General features: G+C 40.5%; 1 protein-coding gene across 1 annotated transcript in view; it reads left to right on the forward strand.

The window, feature by feature from the left end:
- The window catches only part of MMRN1 (multimerin 1), a 119,601-nt gene that overhangs the window by 95,684 nt on the left and 3,810 nt on the right, over positions 1 to 20,107 (forward strand). The window contains exons 5-7 of the mRNA XM_075565873.1: positions 4,303 to 4,476; positions 7,533 to 9,488; positions 11,674 to 11,820. Of these exons, the coding sequence (XP_075421988.1) occupies positions 4,303 to 4,476; positions 7,533 to 9,488; positions 11,674 to 11,820 (2,277 nt within the window). The remainder of the gene's footprint in view (positions 1 to 4,302; positions 4,477 to 7,532; positions 9,489 to 11,673; positions 11,821 to 20,107) is intronic.

Genomic DNA, 20,107 nt, shown 5'->3' on the forward strand with positions numbered 1-20,107 from the left:
TATATATAATATATACATACAGTATAGTAAAAACCCATGTGCAGTAGGTGTGTGATTAAAATAAAATTACTAGTCACGCGCCAGCATAAAAGAAGTTTTGGAAAACCCCAATACCAGCATTTCAGAGGCTCTACAAAAAAAATGATATTCCTACAAATTGATACAGTGCCTGGCGAATTATACATGGATGTATTTGATTAGGATAAAAAGTAAAGTGAAAGCAATTTATCACAATTGTGTTTCTCTTATTTTATTTTCCCCTTTCCTTCTAAATCCATGTTAAGTTGTGAGTTATACAGTGGCACATATATCAAACCTTTCAGTTCTTCAGGAACTTTGGTGATAGCATGTTTTTATCAGTTTCTCAAAGTGCAGTTAATATTTTGGAGGGATTCATTAAGCATGAGAGCTCAATCAGTGATAACTGGCATTCAAATCAATAGAAATGATCCCCTATGTTTGCGTAGAATTTGATTTACCTCCAACAAATATACTTTATGCAGTAACAACATATGAAACAATGACCATGGGAACTCAAACAGATTTTGACAAAGCACTGTTCAGTCAGATAAGATTTCATTTACTGTGTGAACATGTTGTCCACATTGCACAAAAATACATTGAAAATATATACAAACATTATTTTGCAATAAACAATTATTTCTCTCAGAAAATTCATTTAAGCCAGGATTGACTGCTTTCATTGGCTACCAATGGCAAATTTAATTTCTAAAAAAAAAAAAAAAAGATATAGGTAATGGGTTTTCCCCCCCCCCAATCGCAGATTATACTGTGTGGGTGCAGGAACATATAGTGTTACTCGGTATTTGGTGCTATACCTGTTGGCTCGCAGGAGGGCTGAGCTTCCGCCACGGGGAACCTGGGGCAATTATACTATGGACAACCACTTACATTCGGTGCAGCGCCTCCACCTGCGATGGATGACCTGCGATTGACCCACCAAAGGGGGAGTGGTACCTCGCAGGACAATCACAATAATCACATAGACTTGAAGTAATATAACTAAGGACTTTACTATCATGCAAGATAACATATCACGGCAATACCATAATATAACCTGTGTCCCTCTCTCGAGGAGACACTAACCGTGACGTCTCGCAGGACGATTCCCCAACACCAGGTGATCCCACCCAGTGTCCAAAGAACCCCACCCAATGTCCCGCACTCTTGCAGAGAGTCAATGGGTGACTGCGCAGTCACTATTTAAGCTAAGGGCCCGGTGGTGCACTTTATGACTGTAGATACCTGCCGAGCACTCCGGTGCTCGGGTCAGCAATGCTTCACAAAGGGTCAGTCGGGCGATGACTCCTTCTGATCCTCCAACCGAACTCCAGGCACGCGTGGACCACCAGGGCGGTCCCACTCTGGAATAGTCTCTGCGGACCCCAACGTGGGTCCGGACCGCTTCACAGGAACAGCAGCAGCCGCTGTGTCCCTATCTATCTAAGTGGCACGCACTATACTATAGGCCGTCCCTATAGCACAGCAACCTGTAGTGGCTTTGGGGAAACTCCTAGGGGCCTACAGGGGGTTAATGACCTGTCCCACTCCCCTAACTAACCAAGTCCCCTCAACCTAACTACTACCTACCGAGTCCCAGCGCCTACAGCAGCAAGCTGTAGCTCACTGGGTGCTGGCAGCCAACGTGCTGCGCAACAAGGTGCCTGCCTGTCAGACCTCACAGCACTGACAGCCGTGACTCTGACAAGGCAGCACTCTAACACTAAGGGCAGCGTCCCTATCTTGGGCCTCCCTCAGCAATTACCCACTACCCTAGTGGGGAGTTGGGGCCTACCTGGGGTGTGGGTACCTATTGGGCCGCAGGAGATGCACTCGCTCCCCGCACCCTTCCTTCCCTCACAGCTCCCCTGCTCCAACTGACTATCCTGAGTGACAGGGTCCCTCTCTCTAGAGCAGTCCCTGGCAACACTCTCTCTCTTGGAGTAACTAGCTACCTCAGACCCTGGGGGTGCTGGCCTAGTACAGTGAGTCCTGGACTCCGGTACCCTACCTCCTTCTCTGGGCTGCTCCGGTCTCTGACTAACACCTAACGTGGTGCAAGCGCGTGAAATGTATCTCTTTTGCAGGGACAGCTTAAGCCCTATTGGCTCCCTGGCATCACGTGGGGCGCGCAAAGGCTCTTGGGATCTGTAGTCCCAGCTCAGAGCCTTCCCTGGTAGGCTAGGGCTTCGCGGGCTTTTCCTACCCTGCACTGCGCTTGCGCAAGCTTTCTCTGGCTGCCCTAACCTCCCCTGGGCTTTCCCTGCTCTCGCGCGACTTCTCTCGGGTCCTTGCGCATGCGCAACATGCATCGCAATGGCGGCTCCCTGCTTCCCGAGCCGCCGGGTCCTTAGAGACGCGACCGCGGCCCTAGCGACGGCCCGAACGCGTCCCTGGCAACCGGCCCGCCCGCGGAGGCAGAGCACTACTCCCTGCTTCGGCCCCCACCCTTGGAAACAGCCGTCGGGTCCGTCGCTGGCTCCGGCGGCACCCGCGATCGGGCTGCTCCAAGGGAGGGGGGTCTCCAGGACCTGTTGGGACCCAGGGCTACATATATATTTATTTTTTTATTACAGGTTTGAAGCAGAGGGTTTCCGGAGCTGGCCTGTGTTAATTTCAGCTCCGGCGACACCCTGCTCCCAGAAATATTTACCTCCATAGGGGGAGGCGGTATCTCTGTGGAGGTCCAGGTCATGTCGGCCAATAGGAATGCCGCACCAGATGACATCATGGCGTCCTATTGGCCCGCGTGACATTTAAACCACCATTATGCTAGGCACACAGTTTATCAGCATGCAGACATACCGGCACCCCCTGCGGAGGTACGTATCTCGGGAAGCAGGGGGTCCCTGGAGCTGAAATTATCACTGTTCAGCTCTGGAGGTCCCCTGCTTCAAATCTGTAATGAAAAAAAATATATATATTTTTTTTTTTAAAGTGAGCCCGTTTGCTGCTTTAAATAATGGATCCAGATACAGAACATAATATATTTCACTATTATAATTTCTCACTTGACTCCTCCTTATTTTTTTGTTGCTCCATTTAACCCTACCTAATAACACTCAATGATAAAAGTCAACAAATTAAAAGTAAATTTACATTAAATGATTCAAGTATATAATAACTTTATTTTATATAACACTTTTCTCCCAATGGGACTCAAAGTGCCTCACAATTACAGTATAGTGTGCGGTAAGCAGGATTGTACATATGATTTTACAGCCCCTGCCCCATAGAGCTTACAATCTATATTTTTGGTGCACAGGGAGATAAGGTGACTTGCCTAAAGGTCATAAGGAGCAGACAATGGAATTTGAACCAGTCCCCCCTGCTTCAAACTCCTTCAGCCTATATAAAATGTCTCTGCTTTAATATCACCTCAAAATAAAGTTTATTAGCTTGACACAGATGTCATTTAACAAGATCTGAACTCCATGCTGCTGAATTGGGGGCAGAGGTGGGGGGGGGGGGGGTGGGGACTACACTAAATGTATTAAAAAAAATGTTCCTCATTGAAATCAATGAGATTCTTTCCCCAATGTTCATTAAATGGTGCTCCACTTTCCATTTAATGCATGCTACAGCTTAGCGCCCATTAGTGAATCGGGCATTTCTTTGATAAATCTGGTGCTTTGTTTTTACCTGAGTTTTGAAGCCACGAGACCTCATTTATTAACCCTCAGAGCCTCCATGGAGTTGTAGATGTCAAAATGTCAAGAGAACGTGACATACCTTGTTGGTTCTTAGATTATTCCTTTTTATTGGGCCCATACAGTATAACAACTTGCTTGTTACTGTATGGGGACATAAACTAAAATGTTAAACAAATTGATGTAAAGTACAGTACACATTTCCAGACAACCTTAATGCAAGAATAATTTAAAAGTAGTTTGTTCAAGCATTTGATTAAACGCATTGCTCCATTTTGTGCCAGTGTTACAGTTTTCTGTACATTAAGTAAATTGTTAGTCAGAAGTTTTTCGCCAATTTAGTCTTGGCAGGATTTTCTTGACATTGTACAAAAAACGATACACAGAGACAAAGAATTGTATACATCTCATTACAATCTGAGTCATATAACTCCTCCCTAACTCCTCCTATTGCCATTCCACAAATTACAAGCCGACCTGCATAGAGCAAAGGCCTTGATGCACCGATGACAAGAGACACCAACTGAAAATAATGCAATTTGCTGAATTTTGCTCCACCTTTGCCTCGATATGTCACTAACTTATATTGTTTCCTTGTTTTAATTTTTATGTTATACGACATGATATGAAGCACTGCACCAAAAGCTGAGTGATCAGATATACAGCCAGGAGATCAAGCTGACTCTCCAGCAGAGGAAGGTGGAGAACATCTCCTCAAGCATGGCTGATGTGTACAAGACAATGTACTCTCTAGAGGAGAAAATCAATGAAGATCAAGGAAAAGGCATCCAATCGTTCCTGAAAGGTAAAAAGTGAGGGGTTCTTGCAACCTGTTAGTTATAGTTAAGAAATGATCGTGTTTTACAGCTGCATTTTGTTGGTTATAAACACATACTGTACAGATGCAGCGGCCGTTATTCGAACATATGACAGAGCCGTTTTGTGCGCGGTGCTGTACTCCATGTGGCATGAAGCGGCCAATCGCCCCAGGCACACGCGTTTACCGCGGTTGCTTTGTTTGAATTTCATGGATTGTGTGCAATTAAATGCAATGAAATGAATGAATTGTAATGTGTATAGTACAGTGCTACTGTGTCAATGTCAGGTGTTTAAAAACCAGAACACTAAAATGCCATTTTATCCACTTGTCTGCACTCGCGTCTTAAGGCGGGAAGGTTGGAAGAAATCCCGCGCCATGACTTGGGTATTCCGAGGTATACACAACGTGAAGTGTTTCAGTAACGGCCGCTGCATCTGTAGCTGTATATGCTGGTGTTTGTCTACTAATACTTTAAAAAGAAAAAGTGTAATATTTTACAATGTAAATTCCATTTAAAGCATGTACTTTGCCCACAGATACAGCCAGATGTGCCGATATGCTAAATATATATTATATACCCTTTCTACCAATTTAAGAGGTCTCCGAGCTGAAAATCTGGGCAAAAAATTAACCAGATTTAACAAAGAAAAAATCCTAATGAAGGCAATAGACATTCGTTTGGATGGGGGAGGGAGAGTCTATTCTAGTGGAATACCCATTGACGTACATACCTTGCAAAACACTGTGCTTAGTAATGTTTTATGTAACAATAATAGACAATGCATTGGCTAAGTTTAGCTTGATACAGTATAAGATAAATGATGTTAACGAAACAGCTACACCTACTCAGTAAGATGTATATATATATATATATATATACATACAGGATCGGATAAAATACTATTAGCCTGGGCACAAAAATAAAGTGAGCCACAAAGTATCACTACATTTTAAGTGTGTACACCAGAGACAGTATAATTGAAGAATTCCCCAGGCACTCTTCTTACAACCAAGGTATATTCTTCAATTACCGGTGCTCACTACTTCAATAGGGCTTCACTGTAAGGCTCCAATATCAAGATGCTGAAGGAATATAAGAGGTACAGCACCACAGATTTCATACCAAGTAATTTATTAATCCAAAATTCCAATGTGTTCGCTACGTAGCATAGCTTCCATAAAGGTAAGGGCCCTTAAATTGGTAGTAAAATGATATAATACTGTATATACTGCATTGAGCATATCTGGACAGATGTAGCAGACATTATTGCACCCATTCACCTGACGTCTGGTGTCAATGCTGGTGCAATATTTTACTCACAATTTGGCGTAGTATCATTGGAACAAGCGGTAATGCACACGCCATTTTGATAACAAACTAATCATTTATCATGTTATTTGTGCAACACTGACGCCTTAACTAGAAAAATAACAGTGCAAGGAAAGTGAGCGCAAACCTTAAATATACATATATATATATATAAACAGAAACAAATAAATATCACCAAGAGGAGATGCAGCTGGTGTGAGAGATTTCGCAATCACTCAAAGTAACTTCTGGGGGGAGGACACAAAGCGCAAAAAACTTCCTCTCCAAGGTGGAAATAGCACAAGGAATCTCAAATGGGCAGCATATGTAAAGAAAAAAGAAAAATAGTGCAACACAATTTAATTATAAAATACAGTCGAGCAAGGAGGCTCCAACACACTCACATGCTCCCGAATATATAAAAGCAGTTTAACCACTCTAGGTTCAGACGCAGTATGGTGGACTCCAATCAGCTGTTACACGTCCTCTGCTTCCGCACTCAATCGGCGTGTGACGTCACGGACCGGCTCCCTCAGCTATCCAGCAGTGGGGGGAGGATCATCTGGCCCCTTGATAGTCAGCGCAACGCAGATGTATCCAAGCGGGAGGGCGCAGCAGCGAAACAGCTGATGTCACAGCAGAGAGTCCACAGAAAGAACTGACTGATTCAACAAGGTCTGAGCGCACAGGGTTTTGACTACCACGGGGCAAGATGATCCTCCCCCCACAGCTGGATAGCTGAGGGAGCCGGTCCGTGACGTCACACGCCGATTGAGTGCGGAAGCAGAGGACGTGTAACAGCTGATTGGAGTCCACCATACAGCGTCTGAACCTAGAGTGGTTAAACTGCTTTTATATATTCGGGAGCATGTGAGTGTGTTGGAGCCTCCTTCCTCGACTGTATTTTATAATTAAATTGTGTTGCACTATTTTTCTTTTTTCTTTTTCTTTACGTATGCTGCCCATTTGAGATTCCTTGTGCTATTTCCACCTTGGAGAGGAAGTTTTTTGCGCTTTGTGTCCTCCCCCCACTAGAAAAATAACAACTGCTACTTCTGAAAATTCATTTAATAAATTCATTTGTATTTATTTTATATATATTTATATTTATTTGTTTATTTATATTTATTATTATTATATATTATTTCCTATACATTTTCCCCATTTTATATATATATTTAACCCTCCAGCTCAGACTCCCTGCCCGCTTCCCCATTTTCTCCTTTCTAGTTTGATTAAACCTCCATCCTTGCCCCTTCACCCTTGCTGCCAAATGCTGACAAGAAAGGAAGTACACACACTAAAGGGAGGAAATATAATAAGATTGCTGCCTCTTGTGATATTGCCTCCATTTTCACCTTGGGCACAGTTACAATGAGCCACAGTACAGATCACTCCGAACTGTGCATGTTCAGGCTAGATTAAAGAAAACATTTTTTTACAGTATGTATTTAATACTACAATAAGAATTGTCCAAGACATATTTCTGTCTAACATCCATTAAGTAATTAGTAATAAAATATATGTTTTCTCTTCGATGAATAGTTGTGATTAATATCAGGGTGGCTTTCATATCAAAGAGAGAACGGTACACAGAAATTACCTCTGTTAAAGTAAGCACGGTGTAATATAAAGCTGCGAAGGTATGATTTATTGATATTCAATTATTAGTACCCAAGTGATTTTGTTATTGTACATGCTCCATAGTTTACAAAGCTTATTTTTTTTTCAGATATAAAGGCAAAAAGTATCACAGAACTAATCAAGGATATTGTTAAGGAACAATTCACTGTGTTCCAAACTGACATGCAAGAAACTATAGCCCAACTGTTTAAAACCATGTCTGGTATTTCTATTGAACTGGAAAGCACCAAAGAGGTAGTGAAACATCTAAATGACACAATGGTATCTACCAATCAAAAGTGTACCCTGGAACAAGCCAACAAGCCAACAATGGACGATATATTAGAGCTCAAGAACCGTGTGGAGCACTTAAAAGATACTGCTTTTGTTTGCACCACATCTTTCAAAGAGATGGAGGAAAAGCAGAAAGCTTTAGAAAAAGACGTCGAACATGAACGTTCAAGAAGCAGCGTCTACTTTGAATCTCTAAATAATACTCTGTCCAAAATGAAGGAGATTCATGAACAACTTTTGCCTGATCAACATGCTGAGGGACAGCCAGGCTCTCAATTAAATAATCCTGTGGATGATAACGTTACTGAATATCTTGTTTCTCTGCAAGAAAGAATAAAGAAACAGAGCATTATGATGCTGCAACTGTATGATGATATCAATGCACAAGATAGTAAAATCAATAACCTCACGATAACTTTAGATCTTCAGAGACAGTCCATTGAAAGAGCATGTGAAGATGGGTTTTCATCCTGTAAAGATGATTTTCAGAAGCAGTTAAAGGGCACTGAAGAGAATGTGCACGTCTTAAACAAAACTATGTCTGACGTTGTGCTTCCCCTGGATGACAAGATTGATAAAATGAATGAGCAAATAAGTGATTTATGTTATGATATGGAAATACTGCAACCTTTAATAGAGAAGGGAGCTCCTTTTAGCATGACAATTGAATATGAGCACCAAAGCGAACTAGGTGAAGTTAACAGGCACCTTGAAAACCTTACCGCTGTTATTAATAACCTTAGTTCCAGGGTCCAAAAGCTTACAGAAGGTCAGGAGGAACTTCAGGGCAATGCTCAAAGCCACGAGCAGGTGTTTGAAAGTCGCATTAAGGAATGTCTTATGGAAGTTGAGGATGGCCTTAATAACACTATGGATATCCTAAACAATGCTGTTGATTTTATTCACGATAACTACATGCTGAAATCAGCCATGAGTCCTGTGGAAAATGAATCCCAGGTTAACAATGACACTGCTGAAAAGTTGGAGAGTTTACTGGTTTTCATCCCACTGTTCAGACACATGAATGAGACCTTACAGAACCTGGTGAGTGGCGCTAGATATAAACAGAAAATCTCCAATAATTCAAATGATAATGCTGATCTAGGCGTATCCTCTTCTTTTGTTAAACTTTCTCAAAAGGTAAATGAAATAATATCCAAATTAGATCAAAATCACATGAACATGACTCAAATGGAGGAAAGGCTGCAGATTGCTGACAGGGATGTGAAAAGCTGCCAGACACGGTTGCAGAGCATTGAATCTCAAGTGACACTGATTATGGCAAATCCTATCCCGACACCAAAGACAAGAAAGGATGAAGTGCTCACAAAAGAAAAGGGGCCGCAGGAATTTAATTCCAGAATTAAAGCACTTGAGATCAAATCAATACGGTTATCAACAAGCATGCCTCAGTTGAACAAAACAGCTTATGAGGCAAAGGGCTTATGTCAAACTGTATTTATCAACATTAAAGAAGTAAATGCCAGTGTACCTCGGTTAATTAAATCAGTTCAGCCAAATATTACTGGTATGCAGAAAGGTTTTGAAGAGTTGATAACATCTTTAATTGAAGTAAAAACAGACAGTATTTTATCCAATGTCACTTCATATGTAGACAAAGTCCTATTTGATGTTAGAAGTAACTTTGCAAAACTTCAAAAGCAGACGAAAGCACCTGTGAAGAAACCACTTGCACCAAAAAAGACATCTGCCAATGCCACTGCATCTCTTGTTGGCCGCAGCCAGAGAAACACAGACATTGCAGATCAAGGTAAGCTTCAAGAACAATTATTAAGTGTAGTTATCAGTAACATTTAGTTAAGGGGAGACACTTTGTGCCACCTGTAGAGATATTAAGGAGTCTATTCACTAAACTCCGATAAGTGCCTTAACCCATAAGTGCACTTTTCAAGTGATTTTGCATGTGTAGCTATTCACAAAGCTTCGATAACATGGCAAAATCGCTTGAAAACGGCTTTATAACAAGTGCTAGCACTGTTGCTATAACAACGCCTTGCGGTAGCCCCAAAATGCCCAAACTCGCATCTGCTGGCAAACTGGAGTTGTTTTTCTCGCTGAAGCGTGGCGAGATCGGAATCCCGATTTACAGCTTCAGAGACCCGCGCATTCAATCCTAGGTAATAAAAAATTAATTACAACCCGCTTCATTACCCTAGTGGCTAACCACTAAGGTAATGAAGGGGTTAAATAGCAGGAACATAAATAATGAATGTGTTTTAATTTTAATAGCACAGTATTGAAGCAGGGGGTCTCCGGAGCTGAACCACATTAATTTCAGGTCCGGGGACGCCCTGCTTCCCAATGTACAGACCCCGATATGGGGTGCCGGCATCTCCTGCAAGTGTACATCTTCCTCATCATGTGACTGTGTCATTTAAACACACAGGAGATACCGGCACCCCATACCGGGGACTGTAACTCAGGAAGCAGGGGGTCTCCTGAAATGAATGCGGTTCAGCTCCGGAGACCCCCGGCTTCAATCCTATATTATTAAAAATTAAAACTGCGCGATCGCCTGTAAGAGATGTGCTCTCTGTGCAGTCCAACAGGATCAGAACCCATAACCTCTGCTATTCAGGGCAGCAGCTCTAGCAGTGAACTACTGTATTGCAGGTGCTGGATAGTTCCCCTGGCACAGCACACTGTACTTCCAGCTCTACTGCTGACACCTGGGAGGGGTCTATTTTTAACGGAAGCCAGGAGAGAGCCCACGAGTATGATTAGCAACCATTGACCGGTGTATGTGTGTATGTATACAGTATGTGTATGTGTGTATGTATGTGTGTATGTATGTGTATATGTACGTGTGTGTAAATAACAACATGGGAAAAGGGGGGGGGAAGGAGAACACAAATTGGATGTGTCTCCTAAAAGAATTCACTATTCACAGCATTTTAGTCAGTGAGTCATTATACAGCACACTCCAAATAAACATATCATATAGAGAGCAGGAATGCTTGCGCACTGAGTGTTAGTAATAGTATCCAATTTAAGGTCTACATAGATAGAGCCAGGAGACTACAGAACACTACATAAAAGCAGCTCCAAGTAGGAGACTGACAACATTGCGCGTCCAACGCGCGTTTCCCTCCAGCAAAGGAGCTTCCTCAGGGACAAATTTCTCAAAGGCGCCCCAGAGGGGTTTATACCCTGACTATTAGCGTCCTGTGTCTTGCAATCTCAACTACAATTAATTGTTTGAGACTATTCCAACGCACATTCACTGACACGGATGCTTGGTTCTGTTAATTTAATTTATTTTTAATGCACAATACACGACGGTTTGGTAACATATGTTTTATGTAAATATATTAAATGTTAAATTTTATATTAAGTAGGAGTGCATTATAGTGAATTATTTTAGGAGACACATCCAATTTGTGTTCTCCTTCCCCCCCCCTTTTCCGATTCACTTTCCAGTTCACAGTTTGCACCCACTTTTTTGATTACCATATATTCACTTATTACTTTGTTTCAATTGGTGTGGTTTTGCGATCACTCCCAACCCTAGTGTTTTCTCTAAATAACAACATGTATTCAAGGGCTTATTACCCTCTTCAGTAATTGTAAAATGCCCAGTTTATATAATGAGGCTGTGATGTTAGCTCTGTTTATAAAAATTAAATAAAAATCCAGGCTAATATTGCACACTTTGTACTGTATGTTTATTTGCATGAAATGTGGGATTTCAACAGACACGCTTTTTGGAAGCGGAAAATCTTACAGAATATGGAGAGACCACGTTTTATCCCCCTCTGCTTATTGCCTTATCAAATCATGCGATTTGACAAGGACAATCTCGCAGCTACTAAAATATGCCCCTTAATGTTACCTGAGCCTTGTACTTACTGTAGGCTGGAAATGAATAAGGCCAAACCTAATTTACTCTTCCCTGGATAATACATACTAATAAAGCATTATATCTTCTGAAACAGAGGAATATGCCAGCTGCAGTAGCTCCCCCTGTCACAATGGTGGAACCTGCATCAATGACCGAAAGACATTTGTGTGCGCTTGTCGTCATCCGTTCGGGGGAGCCAACTGCAGCCTCAAGATGTCAGATGACAACGCTCAGTCCCCAGGCAAGTTTTGTCTTCATATTTTACATATCCTATATCTTCCATTGCGTATTTCACAAATAATTGAGGTTGTTTCTAGGTATATGAGATGGGCAGAAACCTAACCCAGGTCCCTGAATGGGGTAATAACCCAGGACCCTGAATGGGGTAATAACCCAGGACCCTGAATGGGGTAATAACCCAGGACCCTGAATGGGGTAATCATGGCCACCTTTGGAGATAATGGGCAAGTTGTGAAGTTCGCAAAAGGGCGGCTAAATCGAAATTCCGATGCAAAACAACATGATTTTCACCCAAATTTGGGGATTTTTGTTGTGATCTTATTGGGTTTTGCTATGCACTCTTAGCGCAACTCAAGAATGTGTCAGTATCTTGATATTACGTCAAATATTTACAGCAAATAAAAATATCTGTATAGAGCACATTCAGATGTCTCAGACGGGTCTGCAAACTTGCCTTTCCCCATTATCTCTTAGCATTGAATGCTTCCACTACAGCCAGGGCTTTTGGGTAATGACATGTTAATGAGCACAACATGTCACCTTTTGCTTCAAATCCATTTTGACATGTCCCGATAAGTGTATGCCTGCCATATTAAACGGCTTTTCAGCACATCCTGGGTTAAAGACTGTTTCGACCTTTTGTGTCTCCTCAAGTGTGAGGCTGGTTATACTGGCTTTGCAATGTGAAGCTGGGACTGGTCTCAACCACACATTAAATACAGTAAGTTACGGTGGGTAAAAAAGTGACAAAAAGCCTCCACCGTACAGCAAATAAAAATATCACGTGTGAGAACATTTACATGTCTCTGACAGGTCTGCAACCCTGCTATTCCCCATTATCTCTTAGCATACAGTGCTTCCACTGCTACTAGGGATTCTGGGAAATTACATTTTAAACGGTTAAAAACATAGTGTGTGCTCTGTTTTGCTAATAATGAAAAAAAGTGAGGCATTTTTTTCACCTTCACTTTCATTTGTTTAAAAATTCACCCAAATTATGCAATGCATGTTCGTACATGTAGAGCACTGCTGTAAACTACTATACCGGTCAAAATATTCTGCTGTTCTTTTTCTGCCATGGAAACGGGTATCTAGAGGCCATGGGGTTATTCTATTGAATTATGTGAAATCGTGCCCAGTTGGAACTATTGCAGCATAATTAATAACTCCCTGAGATGTGTGTCTAAAACCCAGACATTATTGTTGCTGTTTACATAGTTTTTAAACATTTTACTTTTGCAATTGAAATCATGTTTTAATAGTCAATAGACATACAGTACTGTATATTATTTTGTTCACAGAAAAGTCCAGTGGTGTAACTATATTCTTTGAGCCTCCCCCTACCCCGAATACTATTGCAAAGGTTCCATAAATAAATAAAAATATTGATTCCACCAGGGTCCCATGTCAGCAGCCTTGCAAGCACACCCCCTCACACACAGCACTTTGCCCTCACATCCTCACACTCCCCCATGTATTTCTTTCCTTACCTCTGTCGCTGGTCACGCCGCTCATTAGTGTTGTATACAGTGGCTGATCAGTTCTGCCAGTCCTGTTGGTTTCTGGCAGCTGTAAGCAAGCAGTCCTGTAACAGTGAGGTAGTTCCCACACACCTTCGGCAGCGCGCTTCTGGATCTCAATCGGCAAAGGAGAAAAGAGGGGAAGCATCCAGAACAGCAACAAGGTATGGCAAAAAAAGATGAATCTGGTACTGGTCAGATAGGCTTTATTGTACACATAACTTGGCAGACAAGTCCATGTACTCTCTCCTATGCGTTTCACGCCACAGAGTCCTTGACAAAGCGCCCTGTGTGAAATGCATAGGAGGGAGTACATGGACTTGTCTGTCAAGTTATGTGTACAATAAAGCCTTTCTGACCAGTACCGGATTCATCATTCTTTTGCCATACCTTGTTGTTGCTCCGGATGCCTACCCCTCTTTTCTCCAAATAAAAAAAGATTTTACCTAATACGGAAGTACTCATTTACTCTACACTATCACAACTGGATGAACATGGCTATTTCTATATAATTCATATACAAATGTAAATATGACATAATGTATAGATTGTGTGGATGCCTCTGCCCCTGCAAGGTAAGTATCATAAGCCTGCTCCAGACCTAAGTCCCATGTAATAGCATGGGGTTATATAATAATAATAATTATTATTATTATTTGTTCTTGTATAGTGCTGTTAGTTTTTATGTAGCGCTTTACAGAGGCATTTTTGCAGACACAGGGAGATAAATAACAAATAATACAAATAACAGGTCATGGGAATAAGTGCTTCAGACATAGAAGTAACATTTTGGAAGAGGCGTCCCTGCTCCGAAGAGCTTACAATCTAATTGGTAGGAGGAACATACAGATACAGTAGGAGGGCATTCTGGTGTGTCTGCAGTGGGCCAAGCTTTATGTATCATGTGTATAGTATTAGCCACGGTGCTACTCATATGCTTCTTTAAGCAAGTGTGTCTTAAGGTGGGTCTTAAAGGTGGATAGAGAGTTTGCTAGTCGGGTATTGAGGGGAAGGGCATTCCAGAGGTGAGGGGCAGCCAGTGAGAAAGATTAAAGGCGGGAGAGGCTTTAGATACAAAGGGGGTAGAGAGAAGACATCCTTGAGCAGAACGCAAGAGTCGGGATGGTGCATAACGAGAAATTATGGCTGAGATGTAAGGAGGGGCAGAAGAGTATAAAGCTTTAAAAGTGAGGAGGAGAATTGAGTGCGAGATGTGGGATTTGATAGGAAGCCAGGAGAGGGATTTCAGCAGGGGAGACGCTGAGACAGATTTAGGAAAGAGTAGAGTTATTCTGGCAGCAGCGTTAAGGATAGATTGTGGGGGAAAGGGGGAGAGAGGGAGAGAGGGAGAGGGGAAGAGGGGGAGAGGCTGAGAGACTCATCAAAGCAAAGATAACAATGAAAAATTATTGACTACCACACTACAAGTAAAAAATAAAAAGAGATGTCATATGTATATATATATATATATATATATATATATATATATATATATATATATATATATATATATATATATATATATATATATATAAAGCAACTGTAAATATTACTGTATATTCATTTGCATGTCTTAGACAAAAGGTGGCACTGTGTGCTCATTTGCATGTCATTTCCCAGAATCCCTTGCTGCAGTGGAAGTGCTGTGTGCTGGGCGATAATGGTGAAAGACAGGGTTGCAGACCTGTCTAAGACATGCAAATGAATATACAGTAATATTTACAGTTGCTTTATGCCTTACTGTGGAGGGTTTTTGTCACTTTTTTTACCCACCATAACCTTAATAAGTATATATATATATATATATATATATATGAACAACAAGAAAAGAAAGCGCCCGATCCTAGTGCAGCATGAAAAAATACAATTTAATAAAAATGAATATGAATAAAACCAACAAATGCGAACTCACAAACACAGGATAAATAAATGCATATAATGAGTATACTCATTCGCCAACCGCCCACGTTGTGCCTTGGATGGCGCGCCCTCTCTCTGTCTGGGTTTTCTCAGCTCTGCTGAACCGACATTCAGCAGGGGATACAGGAAAAAGCTCACCACAATGTGACCCGGAAGTCCTCCACAATGTTAGTGTATCCGGATATGAGGTCTGTAGTCCGTGACCCCGCGATGCAGGGGCTGATCAGAGAAGTCTCTCTGCACTCCCAAAGGCAGTCCGTAATGAGGTGGGCAGTGAGGATAGAGTCAAAATATATATCACAGTGTGACAGCAGCTAAAAAACGCTCTTCTCTACGCGTTTCTTCACATAAAGTGATTTCATCAGGAGATATCTGACCAGTCTATGTCAGAACATATTTATAGTGATGAGTCAATCAACCACTTGGTAGCTTAATTAGTATAAACACATGTGTGATGACAATTAAAGGAACAAACATTAATTGAAGACAATGAGTGTCCTGTTCATAGTGCACAACACCTTGCAATATCAATTAGTTATATAATTAAAAATTGGCAGATCCATAATGTTATCAAATGCCTAAAACAAGTGTAAACATGTAGTATATATAAACAATATTGCATGAATATACTATTATGATAAAATTCATTCAGGACTGCATTCAATATATTTATGGGTGTGTGAGTACTAAGAAATAATCACCAATTTATACATACACCCAATAATGATTACTGAGAACTCAATTGGATATCCTTATTAGTGGGAATACTTGCAGCCCTGAATGTTCTCATCTATGTCAGATTGATGAATGCACAGATAAAACAATGATGTGTTCTTATTTAGAATCCTAATTGTCTGGATTCCCTAACCAACCTGTGTCAGTATATATGGGACCTCAGACATGGGCTAATAGGATCTATAGCATGATAATTAATGAATATTCATTTAGAAGAAATGAATAACCTGGAGGAAATAATTGGGGATGTGGATGTAAATCAATTATTGGATAGTTAAATGATTATATAAATGTATATATGAGTGAACTGAGGCGATAAACTTTGACCTCTGTATGTGTGTCTAATATATTGTTATATTGGAGAACTCAAGGATAAATTAGTTATATAGGATTGGCAAAGAACCAGGAGAACTGCAGACTGGAACCTTGTATCCCACAGTCACCTGTATATCAAAATGGGAAGCAAATGCATCATAGCACCTGTGTCTCCACTGGCCAAGGAAAATAAAGAAGTGAATGAATAATAAAGAGTTATGTGAATATTAAATAAAATAAAATAAGTGTGTTATGGGTGATACTTAAACGTGATTGTGATCTTCATTGTGCTTGTTTGTGACTACTTAAATGGAATAAACATATACGAATACATGAATGTATTTCTAATGTGCGTGCTTAATGGTCAATGTCTAGTGTATATATTAAAAATCTAATTTATCTAACTATTTATGATAAGAATCATTAACCAATATGATTGTGAATGACTAATACTCAATGTGTCTATAATGTTTAAATCATGAAGAACTGAATGACCAAAAGGCTTCATAGAAGACATGGAAGATGATAACAATGATGTCATTAAAGTAGATTTAAAAGCCAAATTCTATGGGCTAGAGAAATTGGCTAAAGAAGAAATGAAGCATTGGCTTGATTTATTAGCTTTACAAAAGTATTTGGACAAAAAATTGGTTCCAAGAGGCTTGAGAATCTTAAAGAAACCTACCTTTGAAACCAGTAAGGAATTCTCAGCCAATTGGAACCAAACCTTAGAGAATTGTTCATTTGCATTAATTAGGCTCCTCATTTCCTATCGTGAAGATAAACTTATAAGTTTAGAAAAAGAGATTGAGGAATTACAAGAATCAATTACTCCCTTCATTGATAGTGATGAATTCAAAGAACTAGACGATTTGGTCTCAATGAGGGTTCTTAAATATGAGGAGGATGTCCTGGAAAGGAAAGACAACAAATTTGAGAGGGATGTTGTAGATTATGCTACAGATAGGGTAAGAAACTGGAAAAGGAATAAAAGAGAAAGTTCTTACCATCACACTCCACACAAAAATGGGCGTAAATCTAGTAGAAAAAGGGAAGATAGCAAAGAACCCACTCATACACATAGAGAGAAACCTAAAGTGTTCAAACATTTTTCCAAAACCAATCATAAAGAGAGAAGAGGACGTAGTGGGTCCAATACAAAATCTCCCCAGCCCATATCTGTAATTAATAGATTTGAAATATTGGAAGATAAACAGGAACCAAGGCATTCAGAAATTGATAATAAAAAGGCCACATGTGGTACTATACCAAAGACACAAAATAAGGATATAGCTAAACCATCATGTAGCAAAGACAAAAAATCTGGTTCTCATACAGCTTCTTTTTTAGAGATGGTGAGTCAACAAGAGGCATTAGAGAAAAAAGAAAAAACATATCCTCTTTGGAGCCACATACCGCCATCGACAACACCACGCAGAAAACGAGATATCGAGGAAGAAGAGGAGGGAAACAACAGCAAAGAAAGGAGACAAGCAGACTGAGACTTTTGACGCCAGAGAGTCACGGTATTTTCAATCTGTCCAGTTTTGTATTATCGGCACATCATGTGTCTCTACTGGCCAAGGGATTATCATTTGCACCTAGCAGCACACCAAATAAGTTTGATTTATTTGTCGATCTGAATAGATATATCAGAAAGGTCACTCTCATGAGACATTTTGCTATTAAAAGCAAAGAAAAAGAAGTGGTATTTAACACACAGGAATTAAATTGCATAAGAGCCATGGCATCTCAGATATCCATGCAGTCACAACATCTGGTGGAACAAACATCAACCAATATAAACCCAGAAGTCACGGACACACAAACTGAGTTAGATTTCAATCTATTTACTCAACATTCCGCATATATTCCAGATACACTGTCGGTCTCTGCAATTGAAGAGTCCATGGTAGAAACTGTTCCTCAGATCTTACATTCCCCCTTTGTCTCAAGATCCACCTTTTTTCCTTATTTGTCTAAAGGAGGATTCATAGACACATTTTACACTCTAGTCTTACGTGACTTTGAAACACTCTGTGAAGATACACCTACATTAAAACGTAAAAATCTACATCCAAACGAACAACAAGCTTTGGACGAACTAAGTAAAAATCAAACTGTAGTTATCAGACAGGCAGACAAAGGGGGTGGAATAGTTTTGCAGAATAGGGATACATACATATTTGAAGCCAAACGCCAACTAGACAATGAAACTTTCTATATTAAGTTAAAAGAGGATCCTTTAATTGAATTCCAAACACAGCTAAAGGCACTATTGTTAGATGCCCAGGCACAAAATGTAATTAGTAGATCAGAATTTGATTTCCTATTCAAACGTCATCCACGGACTCCGGTTTTTTACCACATACCTAAAATTCATAAGAATCTCAAAGCACCCCCAGGAAGGCCCATAGTATCGGGTGTGGAGTCAATGACGTCCAGCGTGTCCCAATATGTGGATTATTATTTACAACCAATTGTGGCAGAATTGAGGTCACACATTAGGGACTCGCTGCACGTCATTGACCTCATTTCCAACATCCCCTGGAAGTCGACATACATATGGGCCACGTGTGATGTATCATCTCTTTACACGTGTATTGACCATGAGAAAGGTATACAAGCCATTTACACATTCTTAGAGACTGATACTAAACTGGAACTTCTACAAAGGGAATTCATTGTAAGGGCGATACGATTCATTCTAGAACACAATTATTTCCTGTTCGAAGACCAATATTATCTCCAAGTCTGTGGAACGGCCATGGGCACGAGATTTGCCCCCAGCTACGCAAACCTATACATGGGTCTGTGGGAGAGTATCCATGTGTGGGATAATGCCAGGCTGGGGGCGGGACTCGTGTTCTATGGGCGTTTCATTGATGACCTAATATTCATATGGGATGGTCAAGAACAGGATCTAATGGATATTCTTTCCAAATTCAATATTAACACCATGGGGTTGACATTCACCTTTGAAATGAATAGGTCCCTTATCACCTTTTTAGATTTGGAATTCAGTATAGACCATATGAATAATATCCTCACGAAAACATTTTTCAAAAAGGTATCCGCCAATGGATATATTCATAATAACAGCAATCATTATGGCAAATGGCTTGAAAATATCCCCCGTGGTCAGTTTCTAAGGGTCCGGAGAAATTGTTCTCTAGACTCGGATTACCTGACCCAGGGGGATATTCTAGCCAATAAATTTATCAACAAAGGATATGACAAGAGTGTAATCATTGACACATTTCAACAGGTAGGGACTTTAAATAGATTGGATTTATTACAAAAGAGCAAATCCAAATTTGATAGGGGTAAAATAGTGGATAGTAAATTAGGAACATTTGAGATACCTTCATTTATAACCCAGTATAACAACTCATTTTCCAAAATAAAATCTATATTAAATTCCCATTGGAACATATTGCAGAACGATCCAATAATTGGAAACAAATTACCTAATAGGCCACCAGTGGTTTTTAAAAAAGCTAGGAATATAAAATCCATTCTAGCACCTACTAGACTAAAAAGTACATCAGTCATCTGTGAAAGTAAAAATCAAAAGAATGGTAATTTTCAGTGCAAACGAAGTAGGTGTATTACATGCAAACATCTAAAAACATCCAATTCCATCATTTCTGCTTCCAATGGATCCACCCATTCGATTCTGGGTCATATCAATTGTCTAACCAGTTTTGTGGTTTATGCCATCATGTGCCCGTGTGGGCTACAATATATTGGCCGTACAGCAAGAGCCCTGAGTACTAGGTTCTTAGAACATCGTAG

This window comes from Ascaphus truei, chromosome 1 (assembly GCF_040206685.1).
Source record: "Ascaphus truei isolate aAscTru1 chromosome 1, aAscTru1.hap1, whole genome shotgun sequence".
NCBI lineage: Eukaryota > Metazoa > Chordata > Amphibia > Anura > Ascaphidae > Ascaphus > Ascaphus truei.